Below are 22,311 nucleotides of genomic sequence, written 5' to 3'. Positions count from 1 at the left end.
TTTATTATTTTCATTTTCAAAACAATAAAAATGGCAATGTTTTTTCCTTTTTGTGACTTTCTTGAACTCTTTTCTAAAATAAAGCATGAAACATCATTCGTGCAGAATTGATCCTGCGGATTCCATTAAAAACAGTTCTGTTATGGCTCAGTATGACTTCGATAATCCCATTTACCAAGCCGAAGAGGAGAGTGAAGAAGATTGTGAACTCCCCAAAGAATTGGCCAGACTATTGAAACAGGAGGAAAGGGTCATTCAACCTCATCGGGAAGAGTTGGAAGTCATTAACCTTGGTACTGAGGATGCAAAGAAAGAGATCAAGATAGGGGCTGCTTTAGAGGAAAAGGTCAAGAGAGGGCTGATTGAAATGCTGCAAGAATATGTGGATGTATTTGCATGGTCGTATCAAGATATGCCTGGTTTGGATACAGATATTGTGGTGCACAGGTTACCTCTCAGAGAAGATTGTCCTTCGGTAAAGCAGAAGCTTCGCAGAACTAGTCCTGATATGGCTGTCAAGATCAAAGAGGAAGTTCAGAAACAGTTGGATGCAGGTTTTCTGGCAGTTACCAATTATCCCCCTTGGGTGGCCAACATCGTACCCGTGCCGAAGAAGGATGGTAAAGTCAGGATGTGTGTCGATTACTGAGATTTAAACAGAGCCAGTCCGAAAGATGACTTCCCATTACCTCACATTGATGTATTGGTCGATAACACTGCTCAGTCCTCGGTTTTCTCTTTCATGGATGGATTTTCTGGCTATAATCAGATCAAGATGGCGCCAGAAGACATGGAGAAGACGACATTCATTACACCTTGGGGCACGTTCTATTATAAAGTAATGCCATTTGGGTTGAAGAACGCCGGTGCTACTTACCAAAGAGCTATGACGACTCTCTTTCATGACATGATGCACAAAGAAATTGAAGTGTACGTGGATGATATGATTGCGAAGTCTCAGACAGAAGAGGAGCACTTGGTAAACTTGTAAAAGTTGTTTGAAAGATTGAGAAAGTTCAAACTGAGGCTGAATCCAAACAAGTGTACATTTGGAGTGAGATCTGGAAAGTTGTTAGGTTTCATTTCAGTGAGAAAGGGATTGAGGTTGATCCAGCAAAAGTAAAAGCTATTCAAGAAATGCCTGAACCAAGAACGGAAAAGCAGGTTCGTGGGTTTTTAGGGAGGCTGAACTACATTGCACGGTTCATATCTCACCTAACAGCTACGTGCGAACCGATATTTAAATTGCTAAGAAAAGATCAAGCAATCAGGTGGAACAATGATTGTCAAAAAGCTTTTGACAAGATAAAAGAATATTTGCAGAAACCTCCAATTCTTATACCTCCAGTTCCTGGGAGGCCTCTGATAATGTACCTTTCAGTAACAGAGAATTCGATGGGGTGTGTATTGGGACAGCATGACGAGTCTGGTCGAAAAGAGCATGCAATATACTACCTTAGCAAAAAGTTTACCGACTGTGAAACAAGATATTCGCTGCTCGAGAAAACTTGCTGCGCTTTGGCATGGGTTGCTCGCCGACTAAGACAATATATGTTGAACCATACCACCTTGTTGATTTCTAAGATGGACCCAGTAAAGTATATCTTCGAAAAGCCGGCTTTTACCGGACGAGTGGCTCGTTGGCAAATGATTTTGACGGAGTATGACATCCAGTACACGTCGCAAAAGGCCATCAAGGGTAGTATTCTGTCTGATTACCTTGCCGAGCAACCAATTGATGACTATCAGCCGATGATGTTTGAATTCCACGATGAAGACATCATGTACTTAAAGATGAAAGATTGTGAAGAGCCTCTTGTCGAGGAAGGACCGGATCCCGATGACAAGTGGACACTGATGTTTGATGGGGCGGTAAATGTGAATGGAAATGGTGTTGGGGCAGTACTCATTAATCCTAAAGGTGCACACATACCTTTTTCCGCCATATTGACTTTTGAAGTAACCAACAACGAAGCTGAGTACGAGGCCTGTATCATGGGGATTGAGGAAGCCATCGATCTAAGGATCAAAACTATGGACATTTATGGAGATTCTGCTCTAGTGATTAACCAAGTCAATGGAGACTGGAATACTCATCAGCCGCATTTGATTCCTTATAGAGATTACACCAGAAGGATCCTGACTTTCTTCAAGACAGTAAGGTTGTATCATGTACCCCGAGATGAAAATCAAATGGCTGATGCCTTGGCCACATTGCCTTCCATGATTAAAGTTCATTGGCAGAATCATGTGCCACACGTTGCTGTGAATCGACTCGAGAGGCCTGCGTATGTGTTTGCAGCCGAGTCTGTTATTGATGAGAAGCCGTGGTTTTATGATATTAACAATTTCCTCAAAAACCAAGAGTATCCAGAAGGAGCGTCAAAGAATGACAAGAAAACACTGAGAAGGCTAGTTGGAAGTTTTTACTTGAACAAGGATGATGTGTTGTACAAGAGGAACTTTGACATGGTTCTGCTCAGATGCGTGGTTAGACACGAAGCAGGCATGTTAATGCAGGAAGTACACGAGGGATCTTTCGGTACCCATACTGGTGGGCATGCAATGGCCAAAAAGTTGTTAAGAGCCGGTTATTACTGGATAACCATGGAATCTGATTATTTCAAATACGCTCGGAAGTGTCACAAATGTCAGATCTATGCAGATAAGGTGCATGTACCACCAAACCCTCTGAATATTATGAATTCTCCTTGGCCATTCGCGATGTGGGGCATCGATATGATTGGAAAGATTGAACCTACTACTTCTAATGGACATCGCTTCATCCTAGTCGCGATTGATTACTTTACCAAGTGGGTGGAAGCAGCTTCCTATGCCAATGTTACCAGACAAGTGGTTGTTCGATTCATTAAGAAAGAAATTATTTGTCGTTATGGGGTTCCTGAGAGAATCATCACTGATAATGGTTCGAATCTCAATAACAAGATGATGAAAGAGCTTTGCAAATACTTTAAGATCGAACACCACAATTCTTCTCCTTACAGACCAAAGATGAACGGTGTTGTAGAGGCGGCAAACAAGAACATTAAGAAGATTGTGCAAAAGATGGTTGTGACGTACAAGGATTGGCATGAGATGTTGCCTTTCGCTTTGCATGGGTATCGTACCTCAGTGCGTACGTCGACCGGGGCAACTCCGTTTTCACTTGTGTATGGCAGGGAGGCAGTCTTGCCAGTAGAAGTTGAAATCCCTTCTTTGAGGGTGATGATGGATGTAAAACTTGACGAGGCTGAGTGAGTTCAAGCCAGGTTTGATGAGTTGAATTTAATCGAGGAAAAGCGATTAGCAGCTGTGTGCCATGGACAACTATATCAGAGAAGGATGAAGAAGGCATTTGATCAGAAAGTGCGTCCTCGAAGCTATCAGATAGGTGACTTAGTTTTGAAGAGGATCCTTTCTCCCGGTACAGATAATAGGGGCAAGTGGACTCCGAATTATGAAGGTCCATATGTTGTTAAAAAGGTCTTTTCTGGTGGAGCCTTGATGCTTACAATTATGGATGGTGAAGATTTTCCGTCTCCTGTGAATTCAGATGTAGTCAAAAAATACTTCGCATAAACTGACCCGCTGGACAAAAAAAGAAAGTCCAGGCAAAAAAGGGCATCCCGGCGAATCAAAAGAAAAAGAAAAGAAAAAGGTTCGGGCAAAAGTTAGGGATAAAGAATAAAGATAATATGTACACTCGGTAAGTCGAAAACCTGCAAAGGTGACTTAGGCAAAAATGGGTATCCCGGTGGATTGAAAACCTGAAAAGGCGGTCCAGGCAAAAGAGGGATTAAAGCGAAGACTACAGTCTGAGGTATCTGTACTTCATCGCGTTTCAGTGTCTACCATCTTGAAGGATATGATCGGTCCAATCACTCTTCTCAGAAAGCAAAGAATTTGGGGGAAAGTGAAGATCTATGAGTCATAACAGAATTGGAAAATAGTGGAATGCCGTGTTCACATTGCCAATAGGATAGTTTATTTTCTCTTTTGGCGCAATTACCTCTTCCTAGGAATTGCTTCCAGATGTATTTGCCTTTATAGGCCATTTTCAATCAATAAAAGTCGTTATTCAGTCAAATTGCTCTCTTGTTTTTTTTATTCTACTGTTTTGTTTGCAAAAAAACGTCTAAATTTTTGATAAACATTGCATCTAAAAAACATGAAGGCTAGACAATGACGTGCGGAAAGATAAAGCATCTGAAAATCATTTTGAAGGTTGAGTACACTTGAGTATATTTTGTCCATACGATCCCCTAGGGCATGTATGTCCTGCCGTTTTGCAGGTTACTATCTTTGATTGATGGCTAAAGCAAATGAGCCAAAGTTTGTTCGAAGGAAGACCCTGTTGTTTCAACACTGTCCAGTCGGGTAAGAAGTTGGATCGTCTAAGTCGAGTTCATAATTTGTTTCCCCAACATGGTCGAGAGGTTGGTGTTTTCCCAACAAGTGACTCCCCAGTTGAGTTGGTTTCTCTACCATTCCGAGAATGTCAGATCAGCAAGTATCCTCAGCAGAATGGTTGTATGTCCCCACAGAGTTGGAAGATCGAATCAGAAATTGTGTGCTTAGTAAAGTGATCATTTGCTTTCCCAGCATAAGTTTTCCTCCCTTTGCATCTTGCATGTAGTAATCATCATTTGCACTCGCATTCTCAAATCGCGTAGCATTTCCCTTCAGAACGGAGCATTACGCCATGGAAAACTCAAACATATGCATACATGCATTAAGCCAGATTGGATCGTATCCCCAGTAGAGACAGATCATCTTTCAACATCAGTGTAGCACATTTGTAGCAGTTGCTCTTGGCAACATTCAGAATCAATAATCCCTGTGAGATTTATTTTCTCACCCAGCCGTGAAAGGAAAGCTTGATTCTCTCCCCAGTGTAGTCACCAGTAAGTGCCTGCCTTATTTTGACACATGTAAATGTCATCCTTGCGATACCGGTATGTGTTGTGTTGATCCCCGTAAATGTCTGTGCTTTTCTTTGATGTCGGCAAACATCATCTTTCGATGTCGGTAAACGTCGATTTTCAATCGTTGGCCATCAGTAAATGGCATGTCTCTCTTGATGTCTACAAAAAATCGTTCTGTCAACACCCGTGTGTGTCCTTTCCTTTTTTGGTGTCGGTAAACATCGTCGTTCGATATCGGTAAACATCAGCCGCTTGTTAACCATCGATAAATGGTTTTGTCGTTTGAGATTCCCCAGCAGATTCACCATCCATAAATATCGAGTATTTCATGTTCGCCATCGGTAAATAGTTTCGTTTCATAAATATAGTTCCTTCCCATCGGTAAATGTCTGGTCTTGTTTCACTTATAAATATCTTTGTTCGACGTCGGTAAACATCGAGTTCCTTCCCAGTCATCGGTAAATGTCTGATCGTGTTTCATTTATAAATATCTTTGTTCGATATCGGTAAACATCAAGTTCCTTCCCAGTCATCGGTAAATGTCTGGTCTTGTTTCACTTGTAAACATCTTTTTCCTCCCCAGTGAAGCCGCCATCGGTAAATGGCCTCGCTTTCTTTGATATCGGTAAATATCATTTTGTTTTGAAGCCGCCATCGGTAAATGGCCTCGCTTTCTTTGATATCGGTAAATATCATTTTGTTTTGAAGCCGCCATCGGTAAATGGCCTCGCTTTCTTTGATATCGGTAAATATCATTTTGTTTTGAAGCCGCCATCGGTAAATGGCCTCACTTTCTTTGATATCAGTAAATATCAAAAATTGTTTTGAAGCCGCCATCGGTAAATGGCCTCGCTTTCCTGGATTCGTCACCTACAGGGTGCAAATTCTCCGGTTCTTTTGGTATTCAATCCCTATTTACCTTGAAAGTCTGATAGTCGCTGCTTTCATCCGTTCAGGTTCACAGTTGATTGAATAGGGGCAGCTGTAGCACCTCAAATTTGCCCTCCTCATTCATGCATTCATTTTAGGTCATTTAACATCTCATATTGCATCTCACCATGTCAATCAGAATTAGCTCCAAGAGTTTATCTTCCAAGAAGCTTGGATATCATCCAAGTCGATTGGTTTCCTTTTCAGAGGTTTTCTTCAAAAGATCGAGCTCAACAGGCTCAGTACAGTTCCAAATTCCACTGCGAAATCGAAAGTCAATTGTTGGTCAACTGAGAGTCAAATGGCTAGAGGATGATTTAAGTTACGTCCAACATGTTCAAATAAGGCTTATTCATCATTCGACATACTACTCTTGAAGGAACAAAGGTCCAGCGCGCAGGTTACAAATTTGGAAAGGTGACTTGAACTGTCATAGAATGGTTCGCCTAGCGAGCCACCAGAGTCTGAATTGTCATGCTCGCTAGGCGAGCAGATTCTTTGCTAGGCGAAGCCTACGCATTTTGAAAATAAAAAAAATATAACATAAAGGATTTTGGACTTGGACTCTCTCATTTAAGCCCACAAAGTCGCGAAAATCAGAGTATAAATTCTGAAATTTCATGGAGCCAAACCCTATTTTATTCCTATTATCCTAGAGAGAGATTCTAACTAATTCAGAGCAGCCTCCAGAGACTGAAGGGATCACCTCTACCAATTCCATCTCATATAAACCCTAAGATTGTTCTGCAATCCCAACGGTGCAATTCAATTTCATTCGATCTCTCCAATCAGGTTTGCCTTATTCCCATTACTTTACGCTTTTAATTTGAAATTCCTAAAGCATGAGGTATTATGGTTGAATCCGGGAGAGTGGGTATAGTTAGGTTTCACATGTGGGTTTAGATATGCATGAATGTGTAAAACAATGCCTTGAATGTTTGACCACTTAATTTCTGAAATCGTACTGTTATCCATGGAAAATCCAGAACCCGCAGGCATTCGCTAGTCGCTTCGCTAGGCGAGCCTACAACGAAGCTTCACTAAGCCTTCGCTAGGCGAAGCAGTAGCGATCGCGACAGTAGCTGATTTTTTCTATTTGCTCTCCAATCTGTTTCATGCTTCGTTATGACATGCTTTCTATTGCCTCCGCGCACATGTTTTAGTATATATGTCATGTCTTGATGTGTGGATCCCTACCCCCTGACTTTGAGTTTTGATACCCTTTTGATGCATTTGTTTGACAAGAGATTTAGGCCTCCTACCTCTGGTTGCTTCTTGTGGGTTTTTTGTGAACTTTAATGGCATGATTCATGTGGTTACATTCTGATTTGGTGCAACTCTTGATTGCACCCCATCTTGTTATTCTAACCTGTTTGTCGAGTTTTTGTGAGGGCTCACATGACTCTTGAAGAGATAGCTTGCTTGGTATTCCACGTTATTTGTGGGATACCACGTGGAGATTTATTCTGATTGCTTTGCTGATTTGCTTTCTCTGATGATGCTAGCTTGAGAGATCACCGGGTTTCTTATTTCTTTAGTTGCTGTTACTTCGGATTTTTATCCGTGTGGTAGATCTCTTGATCCCTTTTACATCTTTCCCGCATTTTACCGCTTTCTTAGCTGGAAGACCTCGATAGGAGGCAATGTTTTTGTGTGTTTACTTTTGTGCCCAAAGACCTCCAAGAAGAGGCACCAGTGCTAAAGACCTCCACGAAGAGGCAATTGACGGATAAAAGGGATTAGTAGTCAATCCCCCGTTATTCAGTGTGTCGTTCTTTATGCTCGCACTACGTGTCATTCCTTCAGAACAAAAGCCTAAGATCTTTTGTCCGGTCAGTCAGTGGAGAGGGTTCCACCTTTCTGAATCCCCACTTTTTGTCATGAGCTCACCCTGTCCAGGGTTAAGAGCTATGAGGTCTTATCCTCGTTACCCTTTTGATCTGCTAACCCTGACGTTCGATGTCAGTGGTTAAGAGCCCATTTAATTACCTTTCCATGGCTTGTTTGTCGAGGTTGATATGACCCCTCTTCACTAAAGCCCTACCCATGTATGTTTGAGCCCCTTGTTGGTGTGCTTACTTTATGATACATGTTTTGTGTGGTGTGATCGTCTCACCCATAGGATTGCTAGGCTTCGTATAGTCTCTCGTCTGCATGTCAATTAAGTAGCACGGTTCCTTTGTCTAGGACTTCCTTTTTGCATGAGCATCCCTAAAAAACACAAACAAACTCATTGATTTTTCTTCTCCTAAGAACACGTTAACTCCTTCTACTACAGGCGAGTAAGTCTCCAAAGGTCGAGCATCCGGTAGATTTCGTAGTAACGTCGTTCATCTAAAAAACGCAAAGCAAACAAACATAGGTCAGCCGAACTACGGTTTGCTCTGATTCTCATTCCAAATGAGATACGTAGGCATAAGACGCAATGTCTCAGCGAGCACACTCCTCTTTAACCCATAGGTAGCCGAGCTACGGAGACTCTGATTCTCATATTCAGATGAGATACGTATGCAGTGGATGCGACATCCGTGCGAGTCATTTTCTTCTGACCCCTCTTTTAGTAAATAGTACATTAGATAAACCCACACCCTTTAGACAAGAATAACAAGAGTGGATCCCATAGAGTACTACGGATGCGTAGGGGTGCTAATACCTTCCCTTCGCATAATCGACTTCCGAACCCAAGATTTGGTTGCGAGACCTTGTCTTTTCCTTTCCTTTTTCCAGGTTTACTTCGAGCGTTTCCTTTCCCTCCTTTGGGATAAATAATGCACGGTGGCGACTCTTATGTCTTTGTTTTTCGCCGGTTGTGTTTTTTCGCACACCTTTTTTCAGGTTACGACAATATGGTGAAAATTGTAGGAGATAGGGTCTAGGGAGACCCAGTTCTGATCAGATGAATTCATCTGGCCAACCACCATCAACCAACTTGCTAACCTTCAATTCTTTGGACTTTCTTGGCTCATGGTAGATCATATATGAATAATATGATGAATTTTGAAGTGTCCCTTGAGAGATTTGATCAATTGGTGAGATATCTTGTTGGAGAAGTTACTCAAGATACCTCGTCAAACTAGGGTTTCCAAGGCAAATCACCCTCAAACTCTTGAAGAAAACTTGATCAATATAACATGTAGGAATCAATGGAACTCATATATGTTGCTAATAACCATTCTTGGATCAATTCATGGTTGTGCTCTTTGTCATGAGGGTCCTAAACCCTAGATATGAACTTGATAGATCAATGGAGATCATGCCCTACCTACAAAAGAGTTAGGCAAATACAAAAGCATATTTTTGGTATTTTGGTTAGTAAAATAATAATATACAAGTATGATACAATCACATAGTGCTTGGTGATCTCTCCCCAAATAAAACCCAATGCAAGAGGGGTTAGAAGGATGCCAAGGTATGATCCCAATGCTAATGCTTATGATGAAATTGCATGAGGGATCTTAGGGTCAAAATTGGGGTCTTATAGATTGCTTACAAGAACTGTAGAGGATGGATTGAAGAATAATCTCATATGGTCTAGCTTAGTTATTCTGGCTCTTGTATTTGGTCATAGTTTTTTTTTTATTTGTAAAGGCTATGTAGCCTCTTTTTATATTTGTATTATTAAAATATATATAATTCTTATGCATTGTTTGATGTTGTTCTGGTTCTTTACTCATGTATTTTGTTGTGTATGTGCTAACATACTAACCTATACATGACTAACTTCTAGATACCTGGTTGAAGACCTTACCCTTTTCCAAATTATGGCAAAAGAGGGATTAGTAGTGTTGTTGAATTAACACATATGTTGTTTAATATTAACCATATCTAGTTGTGCTCCACGTTGGAGCATCGAGATAGTCATAAGTCATTTGGCCCCTATATTTGTGAAAACAAATCTATGTTAGTAGTATTAATTGCATATTTTGATATCATCTACTAACTGATTGTGTATGCATGACTAAGTATTTGAATGATTGCATGCTGATATATGTTAGTTAGTAGGATTGTATGCTACTAACTATGAACTAACTAGTTTCATGCATGACTAATTCTATGAATGAATACATGATTGTTTGTTTGGTTGGAAGCAACTGAATGGATTATGTGTAAACATCTGAGTGTTGATGCTTTTGACTTTCCGTTGCTAAAGCTTAACTTAGATAGTTGGAAGATGGTTGTTATCGTTGATTGTATGCTTTGAAGGTTGTCCCTTGTTCTTATGAAAGAAGTGATATTTATCTTGAAGAGTTGTTTTGCCAAAATTTGCCAAAAGGGGAGATTGTAGTTCCTAGTGGACTGACTCTTTGGAGATCAGTTTCATTTACCAAAACAACCACATGAAAAAGTGCCTAAGTATTGAATATTATTTTAGATTTCTAAAGTTGTATGAAGTTGCATAAGGGTCACATGCTAGGCGTGATACTCTGGTAAGTGGGTACGAAATTTGGGCCACGCTCAACAGGCACCATAATACTGCATTTTGGAGTATGTTCTGAAGAAGATTTGTTAAATATTTTATTGTTATAGATTTAAAAATATGATTAGGTGACTTTTTTGACAACTAGATGGAGAATTATTTAAATTTAAATGAACATTTAAATTTGAATTTAAATCAAAATAAATCATATCTTATTGGAAATATTCAAGGAAAAACCAAATATTCAACAGATTCTGCATTAATTATGGACGAAATTAAAGATATTATCTAAGGAGAAAAGTCCAAAACTATTATGCTATATAAGGAGCTCAAAACTACATTGGAAGCCAAGTAATAAATTGAAGATTTAGAGTTCTAGGGTTATTTTTGAGTCCTTGTTATTGTTGTATGTACACCTCTATGTTTCAGTAACTTGGAATATAAGGTTTATCTATAATTGAGTGGTAGTATTCAACATTGATTATTGAGTTGGAATCCCATGTCACAGTTTGTGTGGTAGACAAGAAAGTGGGCAGATTCTCATGTTTAAGGGAAACCCTAAATAGAAAGTCATTGGGTATTGTTAGAAAGAGGCATTAAACAACACGTGGTTTTTTGTTGCTTGTAAGACTAAAGTACTAAACTACTAATAATGAATTTCCTTTCATTGGTTGTTGACTCAGCTCCCCCAGATGTAGGCGTTGTTTAAGCGAACTAGGTAAACAATTATCATGTTATTTACTTCTTTTTTTCTCCATATTTGCTTTAGTGTTATTTCTAGTGTATCTTATAGAACCTGTTGCTGAAGCATTGCTTTCGACACTTGCCCTCTGAGGAACAAAATTTCAGTCATGGCCCATAATGACCATACCTTCACCAGACCTATTGTGTAGATAATAATGTTTTTCATAATTAAAGTATGCCCTACCTTGTGATAGCATAAAAGGTTTTATTTTGAATAAAATAGACATGTGAATGCACTGTGAGAAGTAACATTATATGTGTTACAGTCATGCTAACCATTTTTCCTCCTTGTTTAGTTATACTCTATGTGAATCATTGCACTTTAGTGTTAGTTTCATGGGGAAACAACTTACTTCATGTTAAGCAAGATTCTTTGTGATTCATTTGTACTATATTATGCTAGTTTTTGTGTGCAACCAAATATTAGGTGGGTCAAAGGTAACACTTTGTATTATGTTTCAATATATGGAACCATATCCTATTTGGGTCAATTAGTAGCACTTTATGTGTTACATTCCAACATGTAGAACATGAGTGGTACTAACCAACATATCGTCACTAGGTGTGTCGTGTCCAAAAGCAACAAGGAAGGTAAACATGAAAGACCTTACCTTGAGGTATTCGTTTCCAAAAGAAAAAAGGAAGGTAAACCTGGAAGGCCTTGCATTGAGGGATTCAGTTCCAAAAGCAGGGAGGCAGGTTAACCCAAAATACCTTACCTTAAAAACAACATGATAGTGAACCCGATGATCGAAATATGTAAAATAATTAAGAATGAAATTGTTTATTCTTATGTTATGTGATGTATGAAATAAAATAAACAAGGAAAAGTTCCTTAGAATAATTTAATAGGTCAAATCGGTATGGATGAGAGGACTCTTAAGATATGAGAACTTCACCGAGATAGTTGTATCTCACCCTCATGTTGCTATTATCTTTTACAAATACGCAAGTGATGACTAAAGAAAAAGGAAAGATGGAATGAGGAAAGTTTCCCAAGGATTACCTTAGCTCGTTTTTAGTTTGTTTCTACTGTGTTTTATTTCTAAATTCCTTGTTACATGTTGTACCTTGAGTCCTACCATGTTATGTAGGCACCACTTATGTACTTGTGTAATATTTTATATTGTTGTTATATTTCCGTACCATATTTTAATGACTTAAATGATGTGATTCTAGACACACATTTGTTTGGGTTGTCACAAAAAGTAAATTCAATCCCTAAGAAAATACATAAATGAAATGTAGAAGAAAATGATTGAAAAGGAAAAATTGTGACTAGTATTTAAAGGATTTTAATTTTCCCCTAGGCCAAGTACATTCATTATCACTTAAATAATACAGTCATAGATATTATCGTAGGGATAAAACATCAACAACCTTATTGGAAACAGGGAAATAAATTGATGACATATAAAGCTTGATTATTCCCAAGGAAGTTTCATCATTACATAACATTAAATGCACCAATTGTATCAAGCAATACTAGCTAAAGTGCCCAAACACATCTACATTCAATGTCTCGTGCTTGAGGGATTACGAATTGGGACGACTTTAATTATTCATAGCACCCTACAAAAACTCATGCTTGAGGTACATTAAATTGGGATGTCTTACATTAATCACATCATCCTCCCATGCCTCGTGCATGAGGGACTGTGTATTGAGATGTCTTAGCTAAATCACATTGCACTTCCAGGCCACTTACTTGATGAAGGATGAAATGGAATAAATTTAGATGGGTCTCAATGAGGTCGGTTCACCAATAACCTAGCCTAAGAATAACATGGAAATGACTTGGGCGCGAAAGGGAAAGATCAGGTGACGAGCACGTGATCTCGCATTGCCTAATTCGTCTTATTCATAGATCATGAGAGAACATTTCAAGCATGGTATTAGGAAAGTACTTGGAATCACAAGTAATCTTGGTTAAATTCACTCTTTATTGAGGAGGAGGATTGACTCCACTCAGTCCCACTATCTAGTGAAGGCTAGGAGATGCATGGTTGGGCTTATAGTCACTTGAGTTGGTCCTCACAGTAACCACTTGACCAAGGCATCAACTCTATAAATATATATCCATGCAGTTTGGGAATTCACTCACACTTTTACATATGAGAACTAAGAAAATCCCTCTTTCACATCTCATCGCAATCAAGGTATATTCTATTGTACTTACTACAAATTCAATATTATGAAAGCACCAAAACAATATTTGTTATATAATTTTCAACTCTTTGAAAGTACATAAATTAGACATGAAAAATAAAAATGAAGGAGATTAACCAGCATGATGAAGAGATGCCATGGTGACACATAAAATTCTAAACAAACATGAAATTTAGTTCATTTTATTCAAACATAAAAAATACTCAATAAACCATATAACAAAAATACTTGATCCTTTTTCTAACTAATAATTATTAACCCAAGTGGCATGGTTCCACTGCATGACATTCATATCAATAGGAAGACGGGAAGAAATTGTTTGATGATTGATTGCATAAGTTAAATCAGAACCCATAAAACCAAAGCCTCGAACATTAAGAACATTAATGTTGTTAGATTCTGGTGCAACACGCTCACCATTTATGAGGACACGATCACCATATATTGGATCATCATCTTCAATATCTTGAATAGTTCCATTTATGGTGACCATCTTGTGAAACACAGGTTTCTTGAAAAGAGTGGCTGTAATCAAAACAACACCAGCAGATTTTACCTTCCCTCCAAGAACTCCACCAAACACTTGCCCATGACCTCCAGAAAGGTAAATGGAAAAAGAGGAAAATGATGGATCGGTGACGAATCGGGGAGGAACATGACCACAATTGGGATTTATGTATGTTCCAGATAGAGATATCATACGGAACGGTCCTCCAATGGGGAAAAAAGGGGTATGTGACACCAGGTTGAGAAGTGTAACATCAATGACAGGGCCATAAGCCCTCACCACTGTTAAGCTAGATTGATGACGTCGAGCCAAGTTGATGAGATACTCCACAATATCTTTTCCAGCAGGGATCTCAATGGAAAGCATTTCCATGAGAGTCTCTGAGTTTTCTTTGACAATGATAGGTGGTTTAGGTTTGTTTTTAGAGCCTGAGGGTCTACCCCTAGGCCTTTTGGAGGACGTCATAACATCATCCCTTGCTTCTTGCAAAAGATCAATACACCTATTGAAAGTGGGTTGTGCGGGTGATGATGTTGGCAACATTAAATTGTTGTTAGTGTTGGTGGTGGTGGTAAGTTGAGAGATCATATAAACTCTTTTGTCTCTGACCATTTTTCCTGAGAAAGAGACTAATAATATAATAGAGTACTTATAATAGTTTTCTCAAATATGAAATACATGCACCTTACCGATATGAATTATATTCTATGTTTAATTATATATTTTTTCCTTTTTGATAAAAAGGATAGGTTTGACCCAAAAAATTAAAATAAAGATATACAATTTAATTTATTGTCACACGCTTTATAAAATATATACTTTAATTTAAATCCTAAATAAATTGAGGGAGCGGCTTTGACCAAAAAAAAAATTAAGGGATATGATTGGAGATAAATATAAAGATGAGTCAATACACACTAATTAGTTCATAATAAAAATGGTATATTCATTAAGTCAAATTTATTAGTTGAACACTAACGGGTTTCTTGAATAAACAACTTGCAATTTATAGCATAAGTCTTTATCAAAATAAATTTATGAATAAGTTTATATAAGACATTTGTATAATAAAAGGTAAACTAAATTTAAATAGTTTTTTATGTATAAATTATTTTTTGTAAACTATTTTGAGAAACTTATATATATATATATATATATATATATATATATATATATATATATATATATATATATATATATATATATATATATATATATATATATATATATATATATATATATAATGCCCTAACTTATTTTGATAATCACTTTTCACAAAAGTTATGACAATAAATGAATTTACAACATCAAACAAAGATAAGAGTTATCTTTTTTATTTACAAACAATTATTTTATGTCCACTCGATGATTTATATTTTCTAATTACATAGATTGCATATTTTTTGTTCTTTCCCTCTATATTTTCTAACTACATAGATTGCACATTTTTGTCTCTTCCTTGTTTGTCTCCTTGATCCCCATGACTCCCCCTTACATTTGGGGGACTTTTAACCTATATCTTTGGTGGGATCTCTTTTTAAGATCCCCGCCAAAGTCTTGGTGGATAGGCTCTCTAGTTTTATAGATAAACTTATCTCTCATAACTAATTATATTTTCTCAAAGGTAGGTTCATCGTTAATGGGGGTGGTAGTTGTGAATGAGCTAGCGGGTTTAGCCAAGAAGAACAAAAATCCTGCCTCATTTTCAAAGTGAATTTTGAGAAATCATATGATTCTGTTAGCTGGTCTATTCTTGACTATATGTTTTTTAGATTTGGGTTTAACGATATATGGAGAGGTTGGATTTGTGCCTGTGTTTTCTCTGGTAACCTTGTTATCTGGGTTAATGGTTGTCCGACCCAAGAGGTTAACATACAATGAGGGTTGAAGGAAGGGGATCCCTTTACTCCAATATTCTTTCTCTTGGTTGTCGAAGGGCTTAGTGGCTTATTCTCTATAGCTATATAGTCAAAACTTATCTCTGGTTTTTGTTTGGGTTCCTTTGAGGTGGTAGTCTCTCGTCTTCAGTATGTGGATGACAAATTAGTTTCGGCGATACTTTTATTGATAACCTATGGTCCATAAAGGAAATTCTTCATGAATTTAATTTAGCCTTAGGTCTTGTGAATTCCTCTATTACATGAAGGAATTTCTCCTTCATAAATACCTTGGGTTCCTGGTCAGGGTCAATCCTCGCCTAACATCTACTCGGGAACATCTATTTAACCTCATATCTAGAAGGCTTCTCTCATTGAAGTATATGTATGTATCTATGGATGGGAGAATAATACTTCTTACTCTTGTTCTTAATGTCATCCATATCTTCTACCTTTCCTTTATAAAGATTCTTGTCAAAGTTTAGTAGAAGATTATGAAGATCCGACGGAGGCTCCTTTGGGGAGGGGTAAAAGAGGACTCCAAGATAGCCTGAGTTAGGTGCGAGGATGTGTGCAAACCTAAGAATCATGAAGGTCTAGATGATCAGGACCTTTAGTTGGTTAATTTGGCTCTTATAGATATGTGGAGGTAGAGGTTGATCACTGGAGTTTCTGGCCTTTGGTATGACACCCTCATTTATATATACAAAATGACTCATTCGTCTTCTATCTTTGGAGGGAAGTATGGGTTCCTCCACTCGACGTCGTCCTGGTGGAAAGAAGTTCCCCTCCTTGAAGCTAAAATTGATGATCCCTCTGATTGGTTCATGGATAGCCTCAGGATGAAAGTTGGATATGGCCTACTCATTTTTTATGGAAAGACATCTGGATTGTAAATACTCCTCTTAGATATAGATTCCCTAGGCTATTTTCCATTTCTTATCATTTATAAGATATTTTCTCCCCCTTCTGAGATATATGAGTTAAGGTGATGTCATTCTAAGGATGAGTACAATTCTATAACAACTGACCATTCTTGCTAGTAAGCTCTAAATATGTGAAAAACACAAGAAAGGGGTGGGGGTTGAATTGGGTTTTAAAAACAAAAGTTTTTTACCAACTCAAAAACACCACACAATACTAAGAACAAAGAGATAAAGACACAAGTATTTTTATCCTGGTTTGCTTGAAATCAAATCTACTTTAGTCCACCCGCCAAGGTGATTTTTCCTTAAACCCAAGGACTTAATCCACTATAACCAAACAAATTAGAAAACAAACACAAAGAATAATTTTCTTTGTCTTTTCAAGGATCCGACTAAAACCTAGTCTCCTAAAGGAAAATACAAACAAAAAATTTGAATAATATTTTGTGTGTTACAAGTTGCTTTTACACAAACATATTTTACACAAATGAAATACAAAACACTTAAATAAAACTGTGTACAAAATTGATATTTTTTCATGTAGAAACAAACTTGTCAAATACTGTAGTGTGTCTCAGCTTTTTCTTCAAGTCTCAAAGTCCCACTTATATAGCATAAGAAAAGAGACCATTTGACGGGAAAATGAGGATACCAATAGAGAGGTTATTCACTATTTGATTGGTGACAGAAGTGATACATCGTACAGTCCTTCGCCCATAATTTCAGTGACAGGTGTGATATATAATACCATCATTTTCCCATGAATTAAGGAGTGGAAGGAATATTTTGTTTGTACTATGTAATATTTGATTACGTATCCACTTGATCTTATCTTCAAATTCATTGGCTTCTGAGAAATAGTTGACGAAGCATGAAAAGAAGGAACATATAGCTGAATTCAGAAACTTCAGAATCTTTAGTCAGAACCTTAACAACGTCAGTAGTCTGGATTTAGATCTTCAGAATCTTCAAACTATTTAATTAGAACCTTGATAACCTCAATGTTTGGCTTGAGATCTTTAGAATCTTCAGCTAAGTCTTCAGAAGCTTGCCATTCTTTAGAAGCTTGACAATCAGACTCACATCCAGAAGCAGAAGCGGGGAGAACATTGTAGTAGCAACATAGCATCTTTCTGGAACTTCTCAGAAGTGAATCAGTATAGAAGCGGAAAGAGCGATTCAGCAGCAACTTGGCGTCTTTCATAACTTCTCATGGTTAGCGCAAAAGCATAATTCATAACATAATATTCAGAAACTAAGGACGTTGCACGTCATAAACTCATAATCAGAACTGGTTGTAAAAGATACACAATAACAAACCATTAGGGTACCAAAATTATTCTCATACAAATACAACATTGTTATCATTAAAACTCAAGGTGTAGATGCAGAACCAAATCTTGTTCTAACAATATCCCCTTTTTGATGATGACAAAACCATGTATTTTTATGAACAATTTTGTACAGGACAATCATAGAAAGATACATATTACAGAAGCACAAAGATCCCCCCTAAGATGTACAATCCTTAAAAGATAAAATCAGTATGAAAGAACACTTTCCTGATTAACCTTTTTAAAGAACCATAATGATCTTCTGTCAGAATCTGGTTTGTCTTCAAAAGTTTGCTTGAACTTATCCTAGGATACTGGTTGTCAAGGTCATTATTTTGATGAACTTCACTTCAGAAGCTTGGTTGAACTCTTTTTGAAGGAGCTTCAGATCTTGGTTCTTTGTGAGATGTATGGTTGGAAATCTTTCTCACATGATAAAGTTACAAATTCAGACTCAGAGAGTAAATCATTTCTTCAAAAACTAGTAACTTAAGTTCTGATCTGAAAAAATTCAAGAGCTTATGACGTTATTGACTTTCCCTAAAAGACAATTAACAAACTATTCTTCAAAGTAGTTATTAGCATAAACAAAAAAATGTTTGGGTTCTGATTCACAAATATAGATAAATCAAAATCAATTATGTTTTTTCCTAAATATGTTTCTCCCCTTTTGTCACCGATCAAAAAGACATAGACAAAAGTAAAGTAAGGAGACAAACATGATTTCATTGAATTGTGCTAGAAGGCAGAAATAATACAATCATGTTAAAAAGACAGAAACGCAAAAACACTTAAACAAAATAAAAACACAAAAGTGCATAGACTATTTTGTAAACTAAGAGTTTTATGGCGGAGGAGGCGGCGAAACATCTGGGTAGTCATCGGGTAGATTGAAAGGATCCACCAAAGGATCAATATTATCCTTGAGGAAAATTTCCATGTAGTACGCCAAGACTTCCGGAGGATCAATCTTGGTGAAGATAGGATATTTTTTCGATGGGATTCTACTACCACAAATTTCTTCCTTGGAGATAGGAGTGTTCTTATCAGTGACTGGATAAGGAAGATTGAGGTTGTTGTTGTTGTTGTTGATTAACCATTGAAGGTTGTTGAAGATGAACAATGAAGAACATTTGCAGAGAGGGTGTTTGAAGGTTTGAAAGATTGAAAGTGTGGGAGTAATTGTGAGTGTAGTGTAAAAATGTGAGTGAAGTGGGTTTATATAAAAAAAAATAGTAATGATGACAACAAAAGGAATACACCATCATAGGGAAACTTAATAGTTTTAACCTAATCTTGAGAAAGAGAAAACCCAAAGTATCATGCCATCATGCATGCTCAGAAAGTGGGGCAGTTGTCACCACTAAGAACCACATGATATCAAACGAAATGACAATTATTTAATGCAACAAATGTTCAAAATCAAGAAGACGAATCGATAAGATTGCTTCTGATCAGAACCTTTCTGATTCATAAAACTTCCTTACTTTAGAACGCTCATGTCACAAAATCAACAAATAAATTCTCATAATCTAATCTAGAGTTCTTAAAGCCTAACATTCTGATAACATCTTTTCATCCTGGACATTAGTCCATAAATAAGTTTTTCAGAATGAAAATGAATCTATCTTCAGCAAGGGGTTTTGTAAAGATATCAGCCCATTGATAGTCTGTATCAACAAATGTTAAGTGAAAAATACCCTTCTGAGCATAGTCACGTAAAAAGTGATGTTTAATTTCAATATGTTTAGCCCTAGAATGCAAGATAGGATTCTTGGATAAACAAATAGCAGAAGTATTATCACATAGAATAAGAATGTTACTCTTAAATATCTGATGATCTTCCAACTAACTCTTCATCTAAAGCATCTGAGTGCTACATCTATAAGTTGCGATATACTTAGCTTCGGATGTTGAAAGTGCAATTATTGACTGCCTTTTGCTAGACCACGAGATCAAATTGTCTCCCAAAAATTGACAACTTCCAAAAGTACTTTTCCTTTCTATTCTATCTCCAACATAGTTAGCGTCACAATAACCTACTAACTTGAAGCCACTTGATTTTCTATAAAACAAGCAAAGTTTATTAGTACCTTTCAGGTACCTAAAGGTTCTCTTGGCAGCAGTTAAGCGAGTCTCCTTAGGATCTGATCACAAGCGAGCACACAAACAGACACTGAATAAAATATCAGGTTTAAAAGCGGTTAGATAAAGGAGAGAGCCTATCATACCTCTGAAAAGCTTCTGACTTTCCTTACTACTTACGTCTTCTTTCTCTAGAATGCATGTAGGATGCATTGGAGTTTTTGCTGGCTTGCATTCTGATAAGTTAAACTTCTTCATAAGTTCCCTTGTATACTTTCTCTGGTGAATGTATGTTCCTTATGAACGTTGATCAATCAAAATCCCTAGAAAGACCATACGTTCTCCCATTAGACTCATTTCGAATTCTTCTTGCATTAACTTAGCAAACTCTTTGCACAATGAAGCATTAGCAGAACCAAAAATAATATCATCAATATAAATTTGCACAATCAGAATATCATTCTTAAAGGTTTTGCAAAAGAGTGTTGTGTCCACTCCCCCTCTGGTAAAATCATTTTCCAAAAGGAAGTTACTTAGTCTTTCATACCAAGCTCTGAGAGCTTGTTTCAGAAAATGTAACGACTTTTTCAGTTTGAAAACAAAGTTTCGGTTTTGAGAACTTTCAAAACCAAGGGGTTGGTGCACATACACTTCTTCAGAAATGTATCCATTTAAGAATGAACTCTTAACATCTATCTAATACAGAATGATGTTATGATTTACTGCAAACAAAACTAAAAGACGAATAGACTCTAACCTGGAAACTGTGTCATACCCCAATTTTGTCTGGACATTTTTAAAACTTTCATGCATACGACTTTATTTTCAGTTTGCATCACCTGCATAGCATAACATACATTTCATCATGAATAACGCCTAAAATGTTATCCAGAATAAATTTTCGGACATACAAACATGCTGGGTGAATCATTTCTCAACTACATGTAAAATCAGCGGGTACAAAGTTTCGAAATCGAGCTTGCAGACGTCAGTATTATTAATATACGGTTCGCGTAGTTTAAATCGGTCAAAATTTATTTCAAAATTTGATCAAAATATGTATGTTTCCAAGAGGTTTATTTAGTGTTGGTCATTTTAATGCATTCAGTTTAATTTTTGAAGCACTTTTATGCCCGATTTTTTATTCATAATTAGTCATTTTATTTTTATTCTTTTGTCAAATTAATCGGGATAATTAAATAGAATTTTCTGTGTAGTCATTTTAATTTTATCATGTTTATTTAAGAAGTTATGAATTTTATTTGATTTAACCGATTTAATTTCATTTAAATCAATTAAATCATCTAGAAGGAGCAACTTTGACATTTTTAAATTAGGCGTGCTTCTTCGATTTAATATAAACCTTTAATTCGAATTTAATCAAAGGTTCACATGCATTATCCCCACTCTTTCTTATTGATCGGTAAAAATTATAAATTAATTAATGTAGAAGTAATAAAAGAAAATTTGTAAATTCTAAAAAATATCTCTCTCCCCCATTAGAAAGAAGACATGTTTCCATCCCTTTCTCATGTCAACTTGACCCACACCAATATCAACACTTTCTTTCCATTTTGAAATAAGAGTCCAACGTTACTTTCTGTTGGAAATAAAAGGAAAAAAGTGATTTTGGAATGAGGACATCTTAATCAAACACACGTCACCCAGTGAAAGGCCACCACTAAAAATTTAAATTTGATCCTCTCTCCACTCTCCACTCTCCTATAAGACAATGACGCGTGGACCCCATAAAAAAATGATACCTCTACCTCACACTGATATCAAAAAACGGTTTATATCTCTCTCTCTCTCATAGTGTTTGGGGAGTTTTTCACTAGGGAACATTGAATATTGTGAGCCTTCTTTTCTATAGCAATATCTTTGTGAGAGACATACCACATATTCACCCAAAACCTTAAGGTGATAGGTGGGTGGGTTCTCTCACTTATAAATGCTCAAGTCTCCACATTTCCAACCAATGTGGGACTATTAGCCACACTACTCACACTTGATACATTCTCAACACTCCCCCTCAAGTGTGAGTCCATAATGCTCCCCCTCAAGTGAAAGCTCTCATTGGACCGCACGGAACGTTTCTTATTCACCATACTGGTGTCGTTGACACTCTTCAACGGAACGTTTCTTATTCACCACATTGGCACTGTTGACTTACGATACAAGTAAGTCGGTTCCTTCTCGAACCAAAGACTCATGCTACCATTTGTTGGGGGAATTTTTCACTAGGGAGCATTGAACATTACGAAACTTCTTTCTTTTGGAGCAACACATATATGAGAGACACGCCACATATTCACCCAAAACCTTAAGGTGATAGGTGAGTGGATTCTCTCACTTATAAATGCTCAAGTATCCATATTTCCAACCAATATGGGACT

At 37.1% G+C, this 22,311-nt stretch overlaps 1 protein-coding gene across 1 annotated transcript; it reads right to left on the bottom strand.

Annotated features, from left to right (window-relative positions):
- Window positions 1–13,213: 13,213 nt before the first annotated feature.
- LOC127121089 (AT-hook motif nuclear-localized protein 28) lies at window positions 13,214–14,296 on the bottom strand. Its single transcript, XM_051051691.1, has one exon. It carries the CDS (start codon window positions 14,279–14,281, stop codon window positions 13,430–13,432), a length of 852 nt encoding a protein of 283 aa, XP_050907648.1. The 5' UTR covers window positions 14,282–14,296; the 3' UTR covers window positions 13,214–13,429.
- Window positions 14,297–22,311: the final 8,015 nt, after the last annotated feature.

This window comes from Lathyrus oleraceus, chromosome 2 (assembly GCF_024323335.1).
Source record: "Lathyrus oleraceus cultivar Zhongwan6 chromosome 2, CAAS_Psat_ZW6_1.0, whole genome shotgun sequence".
In the NCBI taxonomy this organism is placed as follows: domain Eukaryota; kingdom Viridiplantae; phylum Streptophyta; class Magnoliopsida; order Fabales; family Fabaceae; genus Lathyrus; species Lathyrus oleraceus.
This window is presented reverse-complemented; position numbering and strand designations above follow the sequence as displayed.